We start from the raw sequence: 23,948 nt of genomic DNA, 5'->3' as shown, positions 1-23,948 counted from the left end.
TCTTGATGAGCTTCAAGAGGTAGTCACCTGAAATGGTCTTCCAACAGTCTTGAAGTAGTTCCCAGAGATGCTTAGCACTTGTTGGCCCTTTTGCCTTCACTCTGCGGTCCAGCTCACCCCAAACCATCTCGATTGGGTTCAGGTCCGGTGACTGTGGAGGCCAGGTCATCTGGCGCAGCACCCCATCACTCTCCTTCATGGTCAAATAGCCCTTACACAGCCTGTAGGTGTGTTTGGGGTCATTGTCCTGTTGAAAAATAAATGATGGTCCAACTAAACGCAAACCGGATGGAATAGCATGCCGCTGCAAGATGCTGTGGTAGCCATGCTGGTTCAGTATGCCTTCAATTTTGAATAAATCCCCAACAGTGTCACCAGCAAAGCACCCCCACACCATCACACCTCCTCCTCCATGCTTCACGGTGGGAACCAGGCATGTAGAGTCCATCCGTTCACCTTTTCTGCGTCGCACAAATACAGGGTGGTTGGAACCAAAGATCTCAAATTTGGACTCATCAGACCAAAGCACAGATTTCCACTGGTCTAATGTCCATTCCTTGTGTTCTTTAGCCCAAACAAGTCTCTTCTGCTTGTTGCCTGTCCTTAGCAGTGGTTTCCTAGCAGATATTCTACCATGAAGGCCTGATTCACACAGTCTCCTCTTAACAGTTGTTCTAGAGATGTGTCTGCTGCTAGAACTCTGTGTTGCATTGACCTGGTCTCTAATCTGAGCTGCTGTTAACCTGCGATTTCTGAGGCTGGTGACTCGGATGAACTTATCCTCCGCAGCAGAGGTGACTCTTGGTCTTCCTTTCCTGGGGCGGTCCGCATGTGAGCCAGTTTCTTTGTAGTGCTTGATGTTTTTTGTGACTGCACTTGGGGACACTTTTAAAGTTTTCCCAATTTTTCGGACTGACTGACCCTCATTTCTTAAAGTAATGATGGCCACTCATTTTTCTTTACTTAGCTGCTTTTTTCTTGCCATAATACAAATTCTAACAGTCTATTCAGTAGGACTATCAGCTGTGTATCCACCTGACTTCTCCACAACGCAACTGATGGTCCCAACCCCATTTATAAGGCAAGAAATCCCACTTATTAAACCTGACAGGGCACACCTGTGAAGTGTAAACCATTTCAGGTGACTACCTCTTGAAGCTCATCAAGAGAATGCCAAGAGTGTGCAAAGCAGTAATCAAAGCAAAAGGTGGCTACTTTGAAGAACCTAGAATATGACATATTTTCAGTTGTTTCACACTTTTTTGTTATGTATATAATTCCACATGTGTTAATTCATAGTTTTGATGCCTTCAGTGTGAATCTACAATTTTCATAGTCATGAAAATAAAGAAAACTCTTTGAATGAGAAGGTGTGTCCAAACTTTTGGTCTGTACTGTATACTTAAAAAAAATTATGTGTGATTTGACTTTTTATTTATTAATTTTTTTCCCCTTAGGAACCTTCGCCTACAGCCGCCCCGAGTGGCTCCGGAGCAACCTCAAGGCCTCCATATATGTATAATTTATTTTTTAAATAATGGAAATAGCGTTTGCTTTCCTCTCCCTCTGAGTGTAAGGGGCTGTCTGATACAGAGGATTGTTTTGCCCCTCTGTTTCGGGCAGTCTCAATAAAATAGAATGTAGCCATAGCATAGAACCTGGATGCTGTATTTGAAGGACAATTATTTACTTTCCTTTTTTTTCCCAACAGAACTGCTAGCAGCACTCGGGAGCCTGAGACCCCTCTTGAGGCGGAACCGGAAAGGATCGACACCCCCAGCCCTCCTGTCCCTCATGCAGTGGCTCAGGACAATCAGGGTCCCCTATCTGATCCCTCCGCTCAACAGAGGCCCTGGTAGGAGCAGTCAAAGTAATTATGTGGACCTGATAGAGGTCGTTTCCGACGCTCTTGAAGGTTTTGCCAAACATCAGAAGGTAGTCAGTGATGACTTGATGCGCCGCTGGCAGGGGGCGGAGTCGGCGATTCAATTCAGTCCTAACTACCATTATGGGCTAAGCCTAATCACTTTGATGGACTCAATGTTGCCCGGGCAGTTGCATAAGTTTAAGAACATGATAGAGAATGGGTCGTGGGAAATTATGCACCGCCCCCAATCCCACCCCCCAGCACAAACCTACCCCCCTTCCCAAACCTACACCCATTCCCATTCCTGCCAACCTTCCCATTCCCACCCACCCTCGAGCATGTGTTTCCTTCTGTTTAGTTTTCCACTATTTTCCTCCCACTTCGTTTCAAACTCCCTCCTCCACAAATGCTTGGGACCCCTCCACCTCAGACCCCTCCACTCTCCACACCCCACACATTCTCCCTGCATCTTTTCCTGGGGCCCGTAATGTTTAAGCCTATGCAGAGGACAGAGGGCCTAACATTGCCAGCCCCAGACATTCCACCCTGCTACGGTCCACCTCCCCTTCAAGATATCATCAATTATATATATACATATTTTTTTTTACTGTTATTATTTTTGATAAACAAAAATTATAGATTACTTGACTGTGTGTGTGTTTTCATTGTCTGGAACAGGGGATTAGTAACCTTTGGAACTACAGTCGCAGTGAAATTAAAACTACCATCGGCTCACTACTCTGCGTTTATTGTAACACCCTTGGTAGTTTTGGTTTCAAAACGGCCGTATTGCCAAAGGTGGCTGAACCATGAACATGTCATGTAGCGGATCCGCAATACACGGGTGCCGTTCGGTGGGCATTCCGCATTACGGATGCTGACCCAATTATTTCAATGGGTCCGCAAATCTGGAGATGCGGAACGGAACCCTACGGAAGCACTATGGAGTGCTTCCAAGGGGTTTCGTCCCGTACTTCCGTTCTGCAAAAAGATAGAACATGTCCTATCTTTTTGCGGAACGTCCGGATTGCGGACCCATTAAAGTGAATGGGTCCGCGATCCGCTGCGGCTGCCCCACGGACTGTGCTTGTGCATTGCGGCCCGCATTTTGCAGGCCGCAGCACGACCACGGGGCGCACACGTTCGTGTGCAAGAGGCCTTAGGCCGAATGCACACGGACGTGAGCGGTCCGTGGTATCCCGGCCTGGCACCCTGCTGACAGCAGGAGCGCACGGCGTCATTGGTTGCTATGACGCCATGTGCTTCATGCCGCCGCTGCACTACAGTAGTACACTCGTATGATCTATACGTGTGCATTCAGCCTTAGGTTAAGAATTTGGCCTGGGGGGGGCATTTAAATTTTTGCCTTGGGCGACAGAAAAGCTAGGTGCACCAGTGCTGAGGGAAGGGGCCCCAAGCTGAACTGTTGCACCAGGGCCCATGAGCTTTTAGCTACGCCCCTGACTGAAATATGCCTAAAATATTTCAGGTGCAGATGGTGGCGCAAGGGTTAGTTAAAATTGTGGGCACAGTGGGTAAGGGGATGGGCCGGCAGGCCTGTCTAATGTACCATTTTCTACCTCTGCTTTAGGCGTAGAAAATGGACTAAATGTATGACAGCAAAGAAGCTGTCTTACATTTAGAACTGGCGCTGGATACGCCAAAGTATAACTCATCATAACTTTGGCGGACCCACCGCCAAATATAGGGGTTATTAGGCTACTTTCACACTAGCGTTTCTATTTTCTGGTATTGATATCCATCATAGGGTCCCAATACCGGAAAAAAAACGCTTCAGTTTTGTCCCCATTCATTGTCAATGGGGACAAAAAGTAACTGAACAGAACGGAATGCTCCAAAATGCATTCCGTTCTCATACCAGAGAGCAAACCGCAGCATGCTGCAGTTTGCTTTCCGTCCTGGGATGTGGCGCAAGACATTTTTCTCTGACACAATAGAAAACGAATCCGTCCTCCTTTGACTTTCAATGGAGTTCATGACGGATCCGTATTGGCTATGTTAAAGATAATACAACTGGATCCGTTCATAACGGGTGCAGACGGTTGTATTATCAGTAACGGAAGCGTTTTTGCTGAGCCCTGCCGGATCCAGCAAAAACGCTAGTGTGAAAGTAGTCTAAGACCAGAGTCTAAAACACTGCTCTTAATAAATGTGCTCCACAATCCCTATTTGGGGTTGGTCTGACCCGGGCTTCTCTCCTGCTTCCTCAGGGGCATGCGACATTATCATCTGTTCCCTTAGATTTTTGTTGCTTTAGCAGTGTACATTACATAACTGTGTATAATGCTTTCCGGTCTTTTGTCTATCACATTGTTGAGTAATTGTTTGTCAAGTCCTATTCTTTTAGGCAGCTGACCAGGTCTGTGACCGCACTGCTGCTCTCCTGTGCACACATTCTTCTTACTATTATTAGTATTATTACCGTGTATCCAAATTGGTCATCCTGCAGCCAGATGATCTTTCTGGCTGGAACACATGTACCTCCACCAAATATAGCCAAGTATAAATAGCTCCCGGATCCTCGCCCCAACTGATATACAACTGTCGTGTTTCTGTACATTTACATTCACTTAAGGTATGTGCCGACTGCAATTTAAATACTGTAAGAACTAATAAAACAGCTTGTTCTGTGTTTAACCCTTAAATCTGCTGCTGCCCCCTGTACTAACAGGCTCTGCCGCAGTGTCATTGTATAAGACTCCCCCCTCTAACTTGTTGCAATAAATCAGCCATGTCGCTGTACCATAATCTATCTTTTAAGTGCTAAAACCCATGATTTCCATGTTATTACAGTCATGAACTTGAAATATTCCAGTGATCAACAATGGAAATGACTTCCTCTTTTTTCACAAGTGTGAATCATCTGGTTATAGTACTTTATGTTATTATTACTTCATTATCATTATTTATTTTAGTTTTTGAGTTTGATTCTCACTCAGTTTTCTCTAGCTTAAAGGGGTTGTCCGGGTTCATAGCGGAACCCGGACATACCCTTATTTTCACCCAGGCAGCCCCCCTGAGGCTAGCATCGGAGCATCTCATGCACCGATGCGCTCCCTTGCCCTGCGCTACATCGTGCAGGGCACGTGCTCTTTTGTTTATCATAACACACAGTGTGTTCGATGACGTCACCGGCTCTGATGAGCGGGCTTTAGCGCTGCCTTAGCCGTTTTACTGGCTAGGGCAGCGCTAAATCCCGCCCATCAGTGCCGGTGAGGTCACCAGGCTTCCCGGCAGCCCCATGGAGAGCCCGGTACGTCACCGGATCTCCAAAAAATGCCTTTGCCCTGCGCGATTTAGCTCAGGGCAAAGGAGAGCATCGGAGCATGAACTGCTCCGATGCTCAAGTCAGGGGGGCAGCCAGGGTGAAAATGGAGGTATGTCCGGGTTCAGCTCTGAACCCAGACAACCCCTTTAAGGAGGTAGTCCAGCATTTTACTAATGATGGCTTAAATATTAATCAGCGAGGTCGGATACCCTGCATTCCCACCCGGTGCCCAGAATATACTGCTCTATTTATTGTGTAATGGACGGAGCTGGTGACTGCAGTACTGCTCCCGCTGAGGTGAATGGGGACAGTGCTGCAGTTAGGCCTCTTTCACACAAGTGATAGAGACTGTGTCAGAATCTGTTTAAGGAACAACTGATGGTTTCAGTTTTTTCAGCGATTGCTATCAGTGTATGCGTTTTTCTGTTCACATTGTATCCGGATTAGTCGTGAAAAAAAACAAGAATATCTAAATCTCCTAGTAACGATTAGTGTTGAGCGCGAATATTCGAAAAGCGAATTTTTTTCGCGAATATCGCAACTTCGCGATTTCGCGAATATTTCGAATATAGTGCTATATATTCGTAAAAACGAATATTCGTTTTTTTTTTTTTTTTGTTTTTTTTTTTTTTTTGTTTTTTTTTTCACAAAATTACAGTACACATATAATTGATTGTTTCCCAAAGGTCCAACAGCTCAGATCTTACTTACATTGCCTAGAAAGTGATTGAGGCGCGAATCTTCGTAAGGCGATTTTATTAGCGCACATGCGAATATCTACACTTGTCCCAGAACAGAGGCAAAGGGCTTTGCATTCATACATTAGTGATTGAATTGAGCTGCGAATCTTCGTGAGGCGATTTTATTAACGCACATGCGAATATCTACACTTGTCCCCAGAACAGAGAGGCAAAGGCCTGTGCATTCATATAGTATAGCACCATATTCGCGAATACGTAGAACTTCGTAAAATTCGATTTACGAATATTCGTATTTTTTATTTTAGTTTCCACCTTACAGATTACATTGATCTGTACTCTGTCAACTACTGTCATCACCCCCCACTGTATCTCGATTGATTCACAAAAGTCCAAAAGCTCAGATCTTACTCACATTGCCTAGAAAGTGATTGAGGCGCGAATCTTTGTAAGGCGATTTTATTAGCGCACAGGCGAATATCGGGCACTTGTCCCAGAACAGAGGCAAAGGGCTTTGCATTCTTACATTAGTGATTGAATTGAGTTGCGAATCTTCGTAAGGCGATTTCATTAGCGCACATGCGAATTTTGCATCTCATAATATGTATTATGCGATGCGAAAATTCGAATTATCGCATATGCGAAATAATAACGAATTCGAATATTCGCGAATATTTTACGAATATTCTTTCGAATATTCGCGAAATTTCGCGAATTCGAATATGGGACATGCCGCTCAACACTAGTAACGATCAGTAAAAAACACATTGCATCCGGATGCCTTCCGTTTTTCACGAAGCCCCATTCACTTCTATGAAGCCAGAGCTGCGTGAAAAATACACAATATAGAACATGCTGTAACTTTTCCTGAACGCAAAGATGATGCGTGAAATATGCACAGACACATTGGGATGAATGGGTCAGGATTCAGTCCGGATGCTATGTGTTCGCTTCACGCATCACATCTGAACGGAAAACTCTCCTGTGTGAAAAATGCCTTACAAGCAGTGTTGGACTGGGGTGCCTAGGGCCCACCAGGAAATTTTATGGATACATTCAAATATTACACAGCAGCAAGATGCTACCAGATGACTGAATATGGGGGTAGGTCCTGGGAGAAGAGGACACTGGTAGCTTTCCTCTATACCTAGAAGTCATCTCAGCTCTGATCGTGTCTATAATAATAAAAGGGAGTTTTCTTATAATAATCTGTCAAATTTTTATATGAACATAAGCTGGTTGAGGTGCTGTACATTGAATATATGCATGTAGTGCAGTAAGTCTACTGTGTTATGTGCCGCTTGTGCAGGGGGTGGGAGACTAGGGGTCCACCTTGCTCAGGGGCCCACGGGGGATTCACCTGTACCCCTGTGGGCCAGTCCGAGCCTGCTTACAAGCTCTGTTCACTAATAGACCGATAGTTCTGGCCCTGACTTTTACTTCCAAAACTACTCCAAAAAGGGGTGTGGGTCTCCCTATGATCAGGTATTGATGGCCTATAAAGAGGACAGGCCATCAATAGTAAAATCCTGGACAATACATGTAAAGCCCCATGAAAATATAGTGTAAAAATATCAAAGAATGCCGGGGAATAGTCATGAGCGGCAGGGGCAATATTCGAATTTGCGATATTTAGCTAATATTTGGTAGAATATTTGCAAATTCGAGATTATTTTCTTGATCGCGAAAAATCAGCAATATTTGCGTAATGCGCGCGCAATACAGGCGTGGGTCACTGTTGCTACATTTTTCAAGCTGATAAAAGTTTCCTGAGACTGGAGAAAATGGTTGGCACGGCAGAACATTACAATAGCTTTATATGCAGATAGAGCGCTCTAATATATTGCAAAATCGGCACCAATGATGTGAATACTTTGGCGCAATACGCGCAACTTCACATTTTAACAGGTCTAACTACTTATTAGTGATTGGTGCACTAAGTATTGTTATGAACTTGTGACATCACAGCACTATGTCTGTAGCATGTATGTATGGACAGCAGAACCTATCAGCTACACTATATTTTAGGATCTAACCTACACTGACTATCTCCCACTAACTATCTGTATTATATATATATAAACTAACTATCTAATGTAATGTCACAGCAAAGCACAGAGCACAGCAATGGCACTGCTCTCTCTCTCTCAGAACTCCATAGAACTGCAGAAAATAGCTGCTGGGGAGTTTCTTATATAGTAAGGGGTGGGAAACTTTACTATTGGTTGCTAGGGATGTTGCTAAGGTCAGACGGAGACATTGCTGCCTTCTCATTGGCCCACAAGCAAGAAGGGAGGTTACTGATGAAAAAAAATATAAAATATTCAAAATTATGAATATATATCAGTATATTCTAAATATTCGCGAATTCTCGAAGTGCCGATATTCACAAATAATATTCGAATATTCGAGCCCAACACTGCTGGGGAATTTCTATTACTGTATGTTGCAGAAGTTCTGTAGATATTTCACTGCAGATTGAACCATTTTCTATGCAATGATCTGCTAATTTACTATGGACTCTCAGAAATACTATATATTGAAGTTGCTGGAACAGCGTTGTCATTAGCAGTTTGGCAAAAAAACAGCATTGAATTTCACATAGGGTTATCACATACAGTTGTGCTAAATGACACGTGCACACGTGGAAGGGAACCTGTCGGTGGGCTCACGCTGCCTTATCCGCGGGCAGCATGGCAAATCTACAGGCCCTCTAATTACAATGAACTGCAGTAAGTACATAGTAACCTAGATTATAAGGCTGAAATAAGACATCTGTCCATCCAGTTCGGCCTGTCATCCTGCAAGTTGATCCAGAGGAAGGCAAAAAAAAAACCTGTGAGGTAGAAGTCAATAGGGATGAGCGAAGCGAGCTTTGGATCCAAGATCTGAAGTCGCTTCACTCCAAACTTCATTTTAATGCTGTCTGAGATCCGTCCCCGTACAGCATGAAAATATATGCGCTCCGGCGAGGCGACGTCAGTCTTGCGGGACTTCGGTGAATAACTTCAGTATTTCATTATTAACCTTGAAAACCATTTTAAAACAGATATCTGAAGTCGGTTTCGGTACCAAGTTTTAAAATGGTTTTCAAGTTCAAAAATCAAATCCCGAAGTTATTCACCGAAGTCCCGCAAAACTTCGGTAATAACTGACTTCGCCTCACCAGAGTGCATACATTTTAATGCTGTACAGAGACGGATCTCCGTGCAGCATTAAACTGAAGTTTGGAGTGAAGCCACTTCAGATATTGGATCCAAAGCTCGCTTCGCTCATCTCTACAAGCCAATTTTCCTAATTTTAGGAGGGGATTCCTTCCCGACTACAATCAGGCAGTCAGAATAAGGCTGGGTTCACACAGGTGTCACGTTTTGGGTCCGGATGCGTCCCGGGTGCATTGCGGCAAAACCGCGCGAGTAGGTACGCAATTGCAGTCAGTTTTGACTGCGATTGCATTCCGTTGTTCAGTTTTTATCGCGTGTGTTTTGCACGCGCGTGATAAAAAACTGAATGTGGTACCCAGACCCGAAGTTCTTCACAGAAGTTCAGGTTTGGGTTCAAGGTTGTGTATATTGTATTATTTTCCCTTATAACATGGTTAAAAGGGAAAATAATAACATTCTTAATACAGAATGCATAGTACAATAGGGCTGGAGGGGTTAAAAAAAAATTAAAAATAATTTAACTCACCTTAATCCACTTGTTCGCGCAGCCGGCATCTCTTCTGTCTTCTTCTTTGAGGAATAGGACCTTTGATGACGTCACTGCGCTCATCACATGGTCCATCACATGATCTTTTACCATGGTGATGGATCATGTGACGGACCATGTGATGAGCGTAGTGACGTCACCACAGGTCCTTTTCCTGTGCACAGCAAAGATGAAGACAGAAGAGAAGCCGGGCTGCGCGATCAAGTGGATTAAGATAAGTTATATTATTTTTTATTTTTTATTAACCCCTCCAGCCCTATTGTACTATGCATTCTGTATTCAGAACGCTATTATTTTCCCTTATAACCATGTTATAAGGGAAAATAATAATGATCGGGTCAACACGGATGTTTCGCCTGTTTTTCACAGTCTATTTTTAGGAGATGCTGTGAAAATTAACTTTCAGCTATGCAGAGTCAGTGGAACACGGATGACACACGAAAAGCCAAGAACAGACAGAGTCAGAGACCAAACACAGATTTTTCACGAAATCTTCACTGATGAATCACTGACCATCTTATCACGGATTTTATCACGGACAAATCTTATTTTGTAAAAATACCATTAGGTTCTCTTTATACGAAACAGGAAAGTCTTTATAAATCTCACTGCTGGCCACAAGCTGGAACAGTGTATTTTAATATCTTATCAATATCATATCCAATTTATTAATAAAAAAAAAACATGATTTGGGTCTTGCACAATATTTCACGGTGTCAATGAGGTCTCGAAGGTCATGTTTCAATACTTTCCTTTTTTTAGATAAGGCAAGAAGCAAGAAAAGAAGCTGCACCTATGGATCAGTTTGATTCAGATTTTTATCAGTCTGATTACGTTATTGAAGACGCCGATCAAGGACTTTCTGTTATTGGGCAGAGTAACGTGTATGGGGAGAATAGGTGAGTGGAAATCCGACCAGTTCTCAGAGTGAAACATTCTGGCAGATTTATTAACCCTGTTTAAAATCTAGACAGTAGTGGCTCGCGCTGTATGATACATTTGTTGCAAGGTTAGACACTTTTGTCGAAGGCTATGTTCACACAGCAAAATTCTGCCACTAAATAACAGCGGTAAATCAGTAGGTTGATCGGCCTCTGTGAACAGTGCATTTTTGGTAGTTGATCTTTTGGGAGTGGCTGATAATAAGTCTATTACCTGCGCCAGGACTTGGTGGTAAGTTTATAGGAGATAACACTAGTTAGAGATGCGCAGAGACATACTGATGCATTACTAAAAGAAGAACAATGAATAACAGTGGATACAAATGTGTAGGGGCAATGTTTGATTCCTATTCCCTACAGCACAAAATAATAAATATATGAAAATCATAACAAATACAAACTTCAAAACAGATTAAAATAAAAAGTGAAAAAATGGAAGACCAAAATTATAAATGTGAAAATAAATATATAAGCCCAAACACCTGTATCTATAGGGCTTATATAGACTATCTAGGGGAGAATACAGAAGTGGATATGGAGGATCCTAGAGGTGAGTATGAATTTTAGAAATGGATAGAAGTGAATGGGAGCTACAGGAACAGTGCAGCACAGCCCAGTTGGCTGTTTCCAGAACTCTGCCCTACGCTGCAAACAGAATGAATGGGTCTGCACCAGTTCCGCAATTTTGCGGAACGGGTGCAGACCCATTCATGTTCAATGGGGCCGGAATGTGCTGTCCGCATCCGCATTTGCAAATTGCGGAATGCACATTGCCGGTGTCTGTGTTTTGCGGATCCGCAAAACACTTACGGACGTGTGAATGGACGCTCATAGTAACATTATTAAAGGTTACGTTTTATCTTCATGTATATTCTAATGGATTGCCTTACTTGCAAAATGTTATAATATACTTTCTATGTTGGAAAGTATATTATAGTGCATTTGTATTGTGCGGCAGTTGTGTGCGGTTCTGCTGCGATACTGCAGGTATATAGAGGGACAAGCATTATTATAGTGCAAGCACAACCACCACTGGTGGATTGCAGGGTGTTCTGTAACCACGGAAACGAGCAGTGTATAATGTGATGGAAAAATAATCTAGCCAGCAAAGGAAGCAATATGGACAGTCACAATACATTAGTAAGTGGCTTGTATTAATTTTGTCTACAGGATGAATGCCATTTGCTGAAGTGAGACAACCCCTTTAAGGCTACTTTCACATTTGCGGTAGCCTTTTCCGGCTGGCTGTTCCAGCGGGGGAGCAGCTTCCCGGATCCGTGCTACCGCTAGTCCACTGTGCCGCTGGAAGTCCGGCCCCATTCACTATACATGCCGAGAGGCATGCTGTAGTTTTATTCTGGCCGCTTCTCAGCATGCTTTCTGTGCTGCGGCCGCACCTCTGGCCCATCCCCATTATAGTGAATGGGCACGGAGTGGACTTCCGGGGAACGGTGGACTAGCAGTAGCACGGATCCGGCAGGCTGTTCCCCCACCGGAACAGCCTGCCGGAAAAGGCTACCGCAAGTGTGAAAGTAGCCTAAGAAGGATTGCAGAAGGAGTCCAGCTCAGCCAGTGCATAAAAATATGTTAGGCGGTACATTCATGGATGGGATGTAAACTGGGGAGCTGGCCGGCCAGGGGCGTAGCTATAGGGGGTGCAGAGGTAGCAGTCGCTACTGGGCCCAGGAGCCTGTGGGGCCCAAAGCCCCTTGTGCCACATAAGACACTGGCATTATAGAAATTGCAAATGCAATGAGCAGGACACCGGTACAGTGGGTCAGTATATATATGTAGTAGTTTGTAACACCAATTGCAGCTTGCGCAGGTACTATAGCAGGGCCCTTTAAGATGTTATAACTCGCGTACCAGGTGAGGAATACCAGAGGGGGAAAATGTCTCTGTATAGCAGAAATGGTAGCGTCAACGGTGTCTCCTATCTTGGTACGGCTGGACTCCTGGATCCTGGCTCACTTGCAATAAAATGAGTGCGGTCAGTAGGAGTAATTGAGTTATGATTGAGATCCAGACAGGAGATATAATTCAACTTGTCTTTACTGAATGGCAACAGATATTCATACGAGTTACAGCAATAGTCTTGGGTCCCAGCAGGTATTGGCAATATGTGGCAGGAATTTATATTTATTCTGCTTCTGATCATATGCCTAGAGAATCTGGCAGGTAGCTATCTTCTGCTCTGTCTCTCTTCTGCTTTATCTGGGCCTGACTAGCTGAAGAGGAATTTGGCTTCTCCTAGACTCTGGATATGTACTCACAGCACTGCTCGCAGGGAATGTTGTCATCCTGGAGATCTGAAGTTCTGGAGGTTGTTGCTTGCTTGTCACCAGCTGAGGTAGATGACTCAGACTGGGAAGATGGATCCTTAGCCTCAGCCGAGGCGGGATCCAGGGTTGGGATCCCTGGTTCTGGGAGCTCCTACTAACACAACCTACCCCAGCAGGGGGTGCCTGGTACACTGACTACACTTCCTTCTCCTCCTCATGAGACAGGACATGGGAACGTCCCACTTCTGCTCACACAGGGGAGCCTAGACTGGAATGGACTATTCCAGACTAGATATACTAACTAACCTTGGTCTGCTTACATATTGCTGCCACCTGCTGGCAGACAGGGAAATTACAGCAAATACATAATACAAGCCTGGAAAATACATATACCGGAAAATGCTATTGTAGCAGGGAGAAAGAGTTTTTAGTGACATACTCTGGGATGTTACTCATACTGGTCAATTTACACCTCTGGCTGGAGGGAAGAAGTTAAGAATTTGGCATGAGGGGGTGCCCTTTCAGTGTTTGCCTCAGGCAGCAGGAAGAATATGTGCTCCCCTGCCCCTTGCCAACAAGCACTGAGGGACGGGGGGCCCAAGCTGAACTCTGGCACCAGGGCCCATGAGCTTTTAGCTATTAAGAAACAAAAAAAGAGTACTGTAGCTTTAAATATTGCTGTGCAGTGCAGCCCCGTTACTGCATACAAATTGCTGCAGCATGTTAACACACTTGCCTATTATCTTCCCTAACTAGCTGTATTGAGTGAATTTCCTCTCCGACACAGATGTACTGAATGTACACCCATAGGAATTCAAATGGATTTACAGCCTCACACATGGCAGCTATAGTGCCTTATGTATGGGTGAGGCTGACAAGGCATTATGGGCAAGCCTGCCAGGCAGGGGCAACACCCAGGCTCACACGATCTTCCTTCTTTATCTTCCCTGCCTCTGTCACTGTCTTCTCTTTGATTTTCTGACATGAGTCAATATGAATCCTCTAAATTGTAGTGAATTTGATTAATCTAGAATTGATTTGCTTATGTCTATTAGCCATGTTTGGCAGAGAAGGGAATAATTCTTTAGCTAATTGGCAATGAAATCACAGTATAATGTATTTAGCAGTATTATTTGGGCTACTATATAGCGGTATTTTATGGACTCCCTGTATATGACGACATTACTGGAGAATTAGATGGCTGTTTGACAGTACTGTGTGGGCTGAAGTTAGACACTTTCTAAAAATGACAAGCGGGGGCTATTAAAACCAGCCCTGATTGGGGAATCGCTCCATAATATATCAAGATGCTCAGAATACATTTTCGGCAGATTTTAACTCCTCATAAAAAACAACAAATACTGCAATCCTTCCCGCCGCAGATGAACCGCTACGCCCTGATGTATTCCATAAAACTTCCTTTCGTAGATGTGAAATGTCAGAACATTTTGTGGATGGATTTAGCGCTTTCGCTTCGCGCTGTATTGATTCTGCTGTACTTGGTTTCCTTTTCTGCACAGAGCAAGAAAAGCAGAATTTCTGCAATCGGGAATGATTTTCTCTCCTCTGAGTCAAACCGGGTATGTGTATGAAGAGCCATCATACCCATCATATCATTTCCAGACCAATGACGGCTTTGAAGATGAACCGCCGTTGCTGGAAGGTAATGATCACTGAGAGAGAGTCGCTTCAAAAATGTATGTTTTGCCCATAGAGTGCACTTGATATGATAATGGTTGCTTCCAGTACAGTAAGGTATTTCTACAGTATATACTGCTACAAAACACTGCACCAGAAGCCACATCATAAAGTTATAAATCTTTACTATTACCAAAATACTACAAAATACCGTAACTCCACGAAAAAAATACATCACTGGAGGGGAGCATACAAAATAATACAAATGGACATCCATACTTATGTTAGAAGCAAGTGCCGATAAATTGTAACCAGGCTGGAGGGAATTGCCACTACCAATAACCTCATACATCCATCAGTGCTTAAGACTAAGGCTACGTCTACACGACTACATTTGTCGCCCGACATTTTGTTGCACTAATGTCGCGCGACAATTTTTATAACGGCAGTCTATGGTGTCGCACTGCAACATGCAACATGTTGCGACTGCGACGCAACAGTCGCAGAAAATCCATTTGAGATGGAATTTTCTGCGACTGTTGCGTCGCAGTTGCAGCATGTTGCATGTTGCAGTGCGACACCATAGACTGCCGTTATAAAAATTGTAGCGTGACATTGGTGCAACAAAATGTTGCGCTACAAATGTTGCAGTGTAGTTGTGCCCTATCTGTCGCGCAACTTATTGTCGTCCTGTAGACCTAGCCTAAGGCTACATTCACACGACCGTAGGGACGAGTCCGCATCCGTTCCACAATTTTGCGGAATGGGTGCGGACCCATTCATTTCAATAGGGGCCGCAAAAGATGTGGACAGCACACTGCGTGCTGTCCGCATCCGTAGTTCCGTTCCGTGGCCCTGCAAAAAAAAATAGAGCATGCCCTATTCTTGTTCGCAATTGCGGACAAAAATAGGCATTTTCTATGATGGCGGCATGTGCGGTCTGCAAACTGCGGAACGCACATGGGCCGGTGTCCATGTCACATATGAGTAGCCTAAAGCTTAGAAATCCCATTATTTAAGGCTCATGCGCACAAACGTATCTTTGTTCTGTTTCCGTTCCATTTTTTACAGGTCCATATACGGAACCATTTATTTAAATGGGGCTTGAAAAAAAAAAACTGAAATGGCTCCATGTGCCGTATGTCTGCATGTCTGATCCGCAAAAAAAAAAAAACATGTGTCAATGGATCCGTGAAAAAAAAAATGGATGCAAAACGGACGTCACAAGGATGTCATCCGTTTTTTTTTTGGGGGGGGGGTCCGTGTTTTGCAGACCGCAAAATAGGTACAGTCGTGTGCATGAGCCCTTAATAGCTGTCACAGATGAATGCATGAAAATCACATCTGTTGGATAGACCATCAATGTCAGATCAGTGGGGTCCAACACCCAGCACTCCCACCGAACAGCTGCTTACTGCTGGAAGTCAACACTGTACAAAGCCAGAAAACCTTAACTCCTTCCACTCTGGTACTGCTGCTCACTCCCCAATCACTTGAATAGGAGCTGAATTGCAGTACCCAAAAATGGCCACTACACAGTGTACACAGCTGAGGTGTTCTGGCTCGTATACCGTGTACTTCCAGAACCATGTCTGTCGCTATTAGATGTGCAATGTCGTGTGTCAGACCAGTTTTACAAAACAACATGATTTCATGATACTCTGTCATGAGATTTCTACCCTATAGAAAAGTCTGCGTGGCCACCCAGTGGTTGTCTTGTGCATTGCAGCCAGTCAATGGTTTTGCTAGCATGTCACTATCGGTTTCTTGAGAACTTGGAGTCCTTAAAGGGGTTGTCTGAGTGAAATAAATAGTTGACAGAAGCTGTAAGTTTGCTTAGCAGTTTTCTCTCCTTCCGTTCCTCCTCTGCTGACCTCGTTTTCCTGGCTGCAGCAGTAATGTTTTGTGCACACAGATCACCATGCAGTCAGTTACTGGCCTCAGCAGTGTACAAGACATCATAGCTGAGGCCATTGATTATCTGCAGTGGTGACCTGGTGAGCACAGGGAGGGCCGGAGGGCAGTACAGGGGAGAAAAGGGGAAAGTGTCTATTTATTGTGTTATTTTAGGATTGTTGTTATTTTACAGATGCTTCCTGACTTTTTATTTAAATTTGGTAACCCCTTTAACCAAGTGAAAGAGAAAGGTGGATAGACGTGTATGGCACAGTACAAATACAGCTCCTGTCTACTGGATGAAAATTATGTGTTAGGGCTCATGCACACGAACGTATTTTATTTCCATGATTGTTACGTTTTTTTTGCGGCCTATATATAAAACCATTCACCTCAATGGGTCCGCAAAAAACTGAAATGACTCTGTGTGCATTCTGTTTCCGTATGGCCGTTCCACAAAAAAGACAGAACATATCCTATTCTTGTCTGTTTTGCACACAAGGATAGGCATTGTTAGGCCTCATGCACACTACCGTATGTATTTTGCGGTCTGCACAGTTGCTAGGAGACGATCGGGATGGGGACCCGATCTTTATTATTTTCCCTTATAACATGGTTAAAAGGGAAAATAATAGCATTCTTAATACAGAATGCATAGTACAATAGGGCTGGAGGGGTTAAAAAATAAAATAAAATGTAACTCCCCTTAATCCATTTGTTCGCACAGCCCGTCTTCTCTTCTGTCTTCTTCTTTGAGGAATAGGACTGTTGATGACATCACTGCGCTCATCACATGGTCCATCACATGACCTTTTACCATGGTGATGGATCATGTGACGGACCATGTGATGAGCGTAGTGACGTCACCAGAGGTCCTTCTCCTCTGCACAGCAAAGATGAAGACAGAAGAGATGCCGGCTGCGCGAACAAGTGGATTAAGGTGAGTTAAATTATTTTGTATTTTTTTTTAACCCCTCCAGCCCTATAGTACTATGCATTCTGTAATAAGAATGCTATTATTTTCCCTTATAACCATGTTATAAGGGAAAATAATAATGATCGGGTCTCTATCCCGATCGTCCCCTAGCAACCGTGCGTGAAAATCGCACCGCGTCCGCACTTGCTTGCGATTTTCACGCAGCCCTTATTCACTTCTATGGGGCCTGCGTTGCGTGGAAAACGCACAAAGAGGAGCATGCTGCGATTTTCACGCAACACACAAGTGATGCGGGAAAATCACTGCTCATCTGCACAGCCCCATAGAAATGATTGGGTCCGGATTTAGTGCGTGTGCAATGCGTTCACCTCACGCATTGCACCCACGCGGAAATCTCACCCGTGTGAAAGGGGCCTAATGCGGACAATAATAGGACATGTTCTATTTTTTTGCGGAACAGAAATACGGACATACGGAAACGGAATGCACACTGAGTAAGTTCCGTTTTTTTTTTTACGGACCATTGAAATTAATGGTTCCGTACATGATTCGCAAAAAAGATGGAATGGACACGGAAAGAAAATACTTTTGTGTGCATGAGGCTTTACAATGAATCTGCAAAAAAAAATGATGCCACACGGATGCCATCCATATTTTTTGCGAATCCATGTTTTGCAGACCGAAAAATACATACGGTCGTGTGCATGAGCCCTTAGGCTGAGTTCACACTTTAGTTATTTGGTCAGTTATTACCATCAGTTATTGTGAGTAGTGTTGATCGCGAATTTTTATCGTGAATATTGGCACTTCGAGAATTCGCTAATATCTAGAATATAGTGCTATATCTTCGTAATTGCGAATATTCTAGATTTTTTTTCATCAGTACCCATGATCCCTCACTGCTTCTTGCTTGTGGGCTGCAATATCTTTGACTTTAGGAGTAGTGTTGATCGCCAATTTTCGTATTGCAAATTCTTTAGCACAGATTTTTCGCAATCAAGAAAATAATGACTGGAAATCACAAATTCTCGAATTCCTGAATATATGATGAATATTCACCCAAATGTACGCAAAATATCGCGAATTCGAATATTGCCCCTGCCACTCATCACTGATTGTGAGCCAAAACCAGTAGTGAAGCAGAGAGAGGGATAAGGTATAACGGAAAGATCTGCACCTGTTCTGTGTTTTTGACCCACACCTGGTTTTGGCTCTCTATAAGGCCTCATGCACACGACCGTTGTTCTGGTCCGCATCCGAACTGCCGTTTTTGCGGCTCGGGTGCGGACCCATTCACTTCAATAGGGCCGCAAAAGATGCGGACAGCACTCCATGTGCTGTCCGCGACCATTGCTCCGTCACGTAGTCCCGCAAAAAAAAAATATAACATGTCCTATTTTTTTCCGTTTTGCGGACAAGAATAGGCATTTCTACAATGGGCCGCCTGTTCCGTTCCACACGGGCGGCTTCCAAAACACTGATGTGTGAACAAGGCCTTAGCTGTGCAAAGGAGGGGAGGTCAAACTGCGGTCAGATGACCTGTAGACATGCTTCCTGGGACAGATGGTTTTGAAGGATTCAGACTTTGTAATTCAAAAATGTAACAGTCACAGTTGCATAAAGCACAAGTGTTTTTATTTTTGGTGGCGCTTTTCCTTTTGCACACAGTGTGATAAAAGATGTCATCCAATAAATTTAAACACCAGTAACAAAGGACGCATGTGTGGCCTGTTTTAAATTTCCCGTAGACCTTCAGCTAACATCTGGAGCTGATGTTTTCACTGCTAAAAAAAGCATAAAAATGCCAGTGCAAAAACTGCAACAAAAACACAAAAATGTAGAAAAATGCTACTAAAAACCTACGTGTCAAAGCCAGCCTATAAACCTAATGGTAGAACCACACCATGCAGCTGTGCCGTGTTGGTGACGTGCCCATGTTGCGGGTAAATACCACCTAGCCTTAAGGCCTGCAGCAGACTCCAGTTAAGTAATTGGGAACTCTGGTATTATGGGTGCAGCACGACGATTAAACATGCAGACTGACTAAACAGTGTGGTCCTAAATAGTTAATTGAAGTTTAGTTCGGCCACGCAATACTCAAAAGCAGTGTGGCTACATTGCAACATCGGCATGACCATGTGGTTGTACACTTAGGTGGCCCAGAGATACCACAGAGCTACTCAGAAGGATATCTTCAATAAGTGTCTGTCACAGCTCAGCAACCGGAGCAGATATACCAAACGTATCTCATTCCTGATGCCATTGTTCAGGACTGGTATACATAACTGTGAATAAGCCTGCCGTCCTGCGATAACACCTGCTCACAATATGTAATCCTGCAAGTGACTGATAAGGTATATTAACCATTGTACCATTGTGACCACCGTCCACGCAAGAAATTGAGCAGCATTGCCGACATACCTGTAGGCCTCAGTGTGCTTCGAGTTGCCCCATGTAGCTTGTGCTGTATGAATTCACATTGTTAATGTGGTCATACAATGGAACAGGAGGCAGAAAGTGAAGATCAGTTTCTTCTCCAGTCACAATCATTAGTTTATTTCAGATTAGCTGACTTGTCTGGTTAGATGAAGACCCTGTGACTTTTACCCTTCTGATATTGTGATGTGTTATGTGTGTATTTTGCCCCACGAGTGGCGTGAGGATGATAGTGTAGGCTAAAATCAAGCCAATGAAAGAATCCTGTTTTGGAGACCTATAAATGTCCAACATGTTATAGCCACATGCTTGCCTTCACTTTTAAAAATTCCCTTGTATAGACATACCCTTACACTGGGTTCACACCTGAGCGTTTTACAGCACGTTCAAACGCGCTGTAAAACGCTCAACACATGAAAACCAATGCTTCCCTATGGCCCTGGTTCACACTTGAGCGTTTTACATCGCGTTTGAACGCGCTGAAAAACGCCCTACGCTCAAAAAAGTTCTTGAGCTTCTTTGGGGCGTTTTGTCGCGCGTTCCCGTACATAGACTTTCGGGAACGCGCGACAATGGGCGTTCGCTTGTCTCTGTATGCGCGATTGTAAACGCCGGTACAATCGCGCATACAGAGCGCTCCTTTCAGAACGCTCAGGTGTGAACCCAGGGTTAGAACTCAGAAAAAAATTACTAAATATAAAAATAAAATAGTGTGTAATGAATGTATCAGTTCTTTTGAAACTTACAATCTACAGTTATTTACAGAGCCTTGCAAAAGTATTCCTCTTGGTGTGTTATCGCATTACATCCTGGAATTAAAATCAATTTTGGGGGGTTGTACCATTTGATTTACAAAATATGCCAATCACTTTAAAAGTGCAAAATATTTTTTAATGTGACAAACAATAAATAAATGTAATGTCCATAACTATATAAACCCCCTGAAATGTATTACTCTGTTGAGCACCTTTTGCTGCACTTACAAAGAGGGCTGGATCTACCATGAGGCGAGTTGAGCATCTGACCTCAGACAACGACCGATCTACATCTAAGGAGGGTGGCAGTTTACAGCAGGGGACAGGAGCCTATGAGGCAGTAGAATGGTACAGGAGGTCACAACCTTCTCCGCCGGGTCTCAGGTGGTGCAATTACATGGTCACGAACTCCTGCAATCAAGCGCTGCCTGAGACCTGGCACAGGAGGCCATGGTGATTTAGCGTGAAGGCCTACATGGGAACTCAGGCCACAGATGGAAGTGGAATGGGACCACTACAGGGGGCTATGGGGGAGAGCATTATGTATATTACCACTACAGGAAAGTCTCTGAATGGAGAAGATGAGGAAAGAGTAAGTCTACATCAGAGACTACAGAGTCTACATCATACCTATTGCATCACTGGATGCAATAGGGATGTAGTGCTGTGTCCTTCTGTATATGTGATAGCACTGTATCTAATACCCATCCACATATGTCTATAACAGTTAGGATGGGAGGGAGAGGTTACAGATGACTCATATGATATGTATCTTATTAGTTTAGGACATCTAGACAATGGGGTTTTTGCTAATTCTTCTAGACAAAACTGCTCCAACTCATTGAGAATTTCCATTGCATTGAGCCAAGAAATATAAGTGTTTCGGGAATTGCGTTTTGGGGTTGATGGGAAGTGTTGGGTTGTGCCACAAATAGCTTTTCTAACAATGGCCAAAAAGCTCAGTTTTGTCTCATTGGACCAGAGGACTTTCTTCCAGGTGTTTGGTCTGCCAGATGCTGTGTGGCCAACTCAAAAAGTGTCTTCTTTCAGCAGTGGCTTTTTTCTCACCTCTCTTCCATAAAGTTCCACTAAGTGGAGTGTGTGGTTTATATCTGTCCTATAGACAAATATTTCCATCTCCTCTATGGATCTTTGGAGCTTCTTTAGTGTTATCATTGGATTCTCTGATTGATGCCTCCTTGCTTGGTCTGTGAGTTTTGGTAGGCAATCTTCTCTTGTCAGGTTTGTAGTTGTGCCATATTCATTCCATTTTGTTATAATGGATTTAATGGTGCTCAGTGGGGTGTTCAAAGTTTGGGAAAACCTAACCTTGATCTCTACTTCTCCGTAAGTTTGTCTTTGACCTGTTTGTAGATCTCATTGGGCTTCATGTTGCTTGCTCAGTAGTGTTGAAGGCTCAGGGCCTTTCAGAACAGGTGTATTTATACTCACGTCATGTGACACTTTTATTGCACAAAGAGGGGACCACATTAAACTAATTACATGACCGTAGTTGGTTGGACCAGACCGTATTTAGGTGTTTCATAGAAAAATACATATTTGCTCATAACCTTTAAACTTTTATTTATTCATTTATTTGCTATACAAGGCATTTTTTCACTCCACCAAGGGGGGTGAATACTTTCACAAGACACTGTTTTCTCCAGGAATCTTTGAGACATGTGTTAATACATATACAGAGTATATAGCAGGGTTAGCACTCCAGCTCTTAACTCAAATTTCTTAACTCATCGCGTTATCTTGAGACAAAAGCCATTGAAAAGGAATTAAAGGTGTTTGCTTAGATTAGATAACACAACTCAGAAATCTCAGAAAACAGAGTGTTAACTCTGCTCCCTCCGTATGTATGTATGTGAGCTGAAGAACTAGGCTTTAGCATGTTTTTAGTTCATTTGATCAGCTTTCATACTTTCGGAAGAAAATATTAATAAGCTGTATGGGTTTGCTAAATATGACCTATATTGTATCTGTTTTTGGGATGTGTTTGGGAACGGGGGTTGGTGATAACAGATTTCATTCCAATACCATTTATTTCCGGTGAGTAAATTCATGGCACCAAAGTAGAACCTAAACAACAAAACAAAAGTCCTTGCCCATCTGGGCGCTAAGTAAACAGTGGGGTTTTCCTCACCTATTCTCTTAGCATAACACAGGAGATTAGGCTTTACACAGCCAACAGGTCATGTAGCTTCCAGGCTTCTGAGCCTGAATTATCTTTTCAGCCCTGTATTTATTCCCCCAGTAATGATCCCAGTAGCTACATTTGGGTTTGCCTCAGGCTAGGGGAAAGTGTTGTACTGGAGTGGGAAGAGACTGGCATGTCCCACTGCTAACACCTACATGCCATTCTATAAAAATCCAAGCTCATAAATCAATTTCAAGAAAAAGTGCCTAATCAAACTACACTTTACTGAAACTGTCCAGCTTTCCTGGATTCTTTTACCTCACCCATCTGAGCATTCTGGCTGAGATATACATACCCTCCAGTACTTTACCAGCCAACATGTTACAATGTGAATAACATAAACTACAGCTTGATATACAGTTTGTTCAAGATTATTATAAAGTTATGAGAATCTTTTTGAATAATATACTGGATATTTTATTTTTCTTACACTAGTTTCACACTGGTGCTAAACTGTTCACGGAAAATTGTTCCGGTAGAGGAACAGCCTGTCGGTGTCTATTGCATCCAGAATAGCCGGAAACTGCCGGAGCACCACCAAGTCCCTTTTACTATAATAGGATCCAGCCTGTTTCCGCATTATTGCCAAGATTGGGCTGGACAAATACAGCTGCAAGCAGGATTTTTTGTCCAGCCGAATCCCAACACTATTGACAGATACCTGGGGGAAAGGTAGAATCTGGCTATGATAGATATGATGAACTTTGTCAGGCTGTTCCTCTACCAGAACAGCTTGTCGGCACAGTTTAGCACTAGTGTAAAACTAGACTTAGTTTAACCAAATAGTGTGTGACACATCCCACCTTGGAAGGAAAGTGCCCAATACATGCTCTAATTCACACACACACACACACACACACACACACACAGACACACACACACACACACACACAGACATGCATAAAAACAAGCCTGCAGCAGGAGAAGTAGTGGGAGGTATCTCATCCAAGTTGTTGAAATGGGTAAAATAAAAGAATCCAGGAAAGCTTGGTTTCCTCAGCCAACCATATGTTGCTGAGACATTGGTAAGTGTTTAGTTCCAGGCCTGGGTTTTTGTAAAATAATAGAATGGTTGGAAGTGGAACCAATACTCCCTCTACCTCGAATACAGGGACTCTTTGAAGGTCCTCAAACACCTCAGTTGTTACTGGTGGGCTCATTACTGGCCCATAAGGCTGGGTTGCCATGCAGCAGTCATGAGGCGGTAGTTTGCCATGCAGCAGAGTACCATCTAGCACAACCATGGCGGTTTACAATGACTTGCCACACGTTTCTCTGCAAGTACAGGTGAA

General features: G+C 43.5%; 1 protein-coding gene across 11 annotated transcripts in view; it reads left to right on the top strand.

Moving 5' to 3' along the window:
* Nucleotides 1-23,948, top strand: part of YIPF7 (Yip1 domain family member 7) — a 145,579-nt gene that overhangs the window by 3,535 nt on the left and 118,096 nt on the right. For 6 of the 11 annotated variants that reach the window (XM_044298752.1, XM_044298764.1, XM_044298726.1 and 3 more), the window contains 4 exons: nucleotides 1,458-1,516; nucleotides 1,712-1,855; nucleotides 10,328-10,464; nucleotides 14,309-14,451. In XM_044298752.1, the coding sequence (XP_044154687.1) occupies nucleotides 10,361-10,464; nucleotides 14,309-14,451 (247 nt within the window). In that variant the 5' untranslated portion in view covers nucleotides 1,458-1,516; nucleotides 1,712-1,855; nucleotides 10,328-10,360. Of the gene's footprint in view, nucleotides 1-1,457; nucleotides 1,517-1,711; nucleotides 1,856-4,354; nucleotides 4,464-10,327; nucleotides 10,465-14,308; nucleotides 14,452-23,948 lie in introns of those variants that run through there. The other 5 variants (XM_044298792.1, XM_044298787.1, XM_044298799.1 and 2 more) reach the window with 2 other exon arrangements.

The sequence above is a fragment of the Bufo gargarizans genome, chromosome 1, assembly GCF_014858855.1.
Source record: "Bufo gargarizans isolate SCDJY-AF-19 chromosome 1, ASM1485885v1, whole genome shotgun sequence".
NCBI lineage: Eukaryota > Metazoa > Chordata > Amphibia > Anura > Bufonidae > Bufo > Bufo gargarizans.
This window is presented reverse-complemented; position numbering and strand designations above follow the sequence as displayed.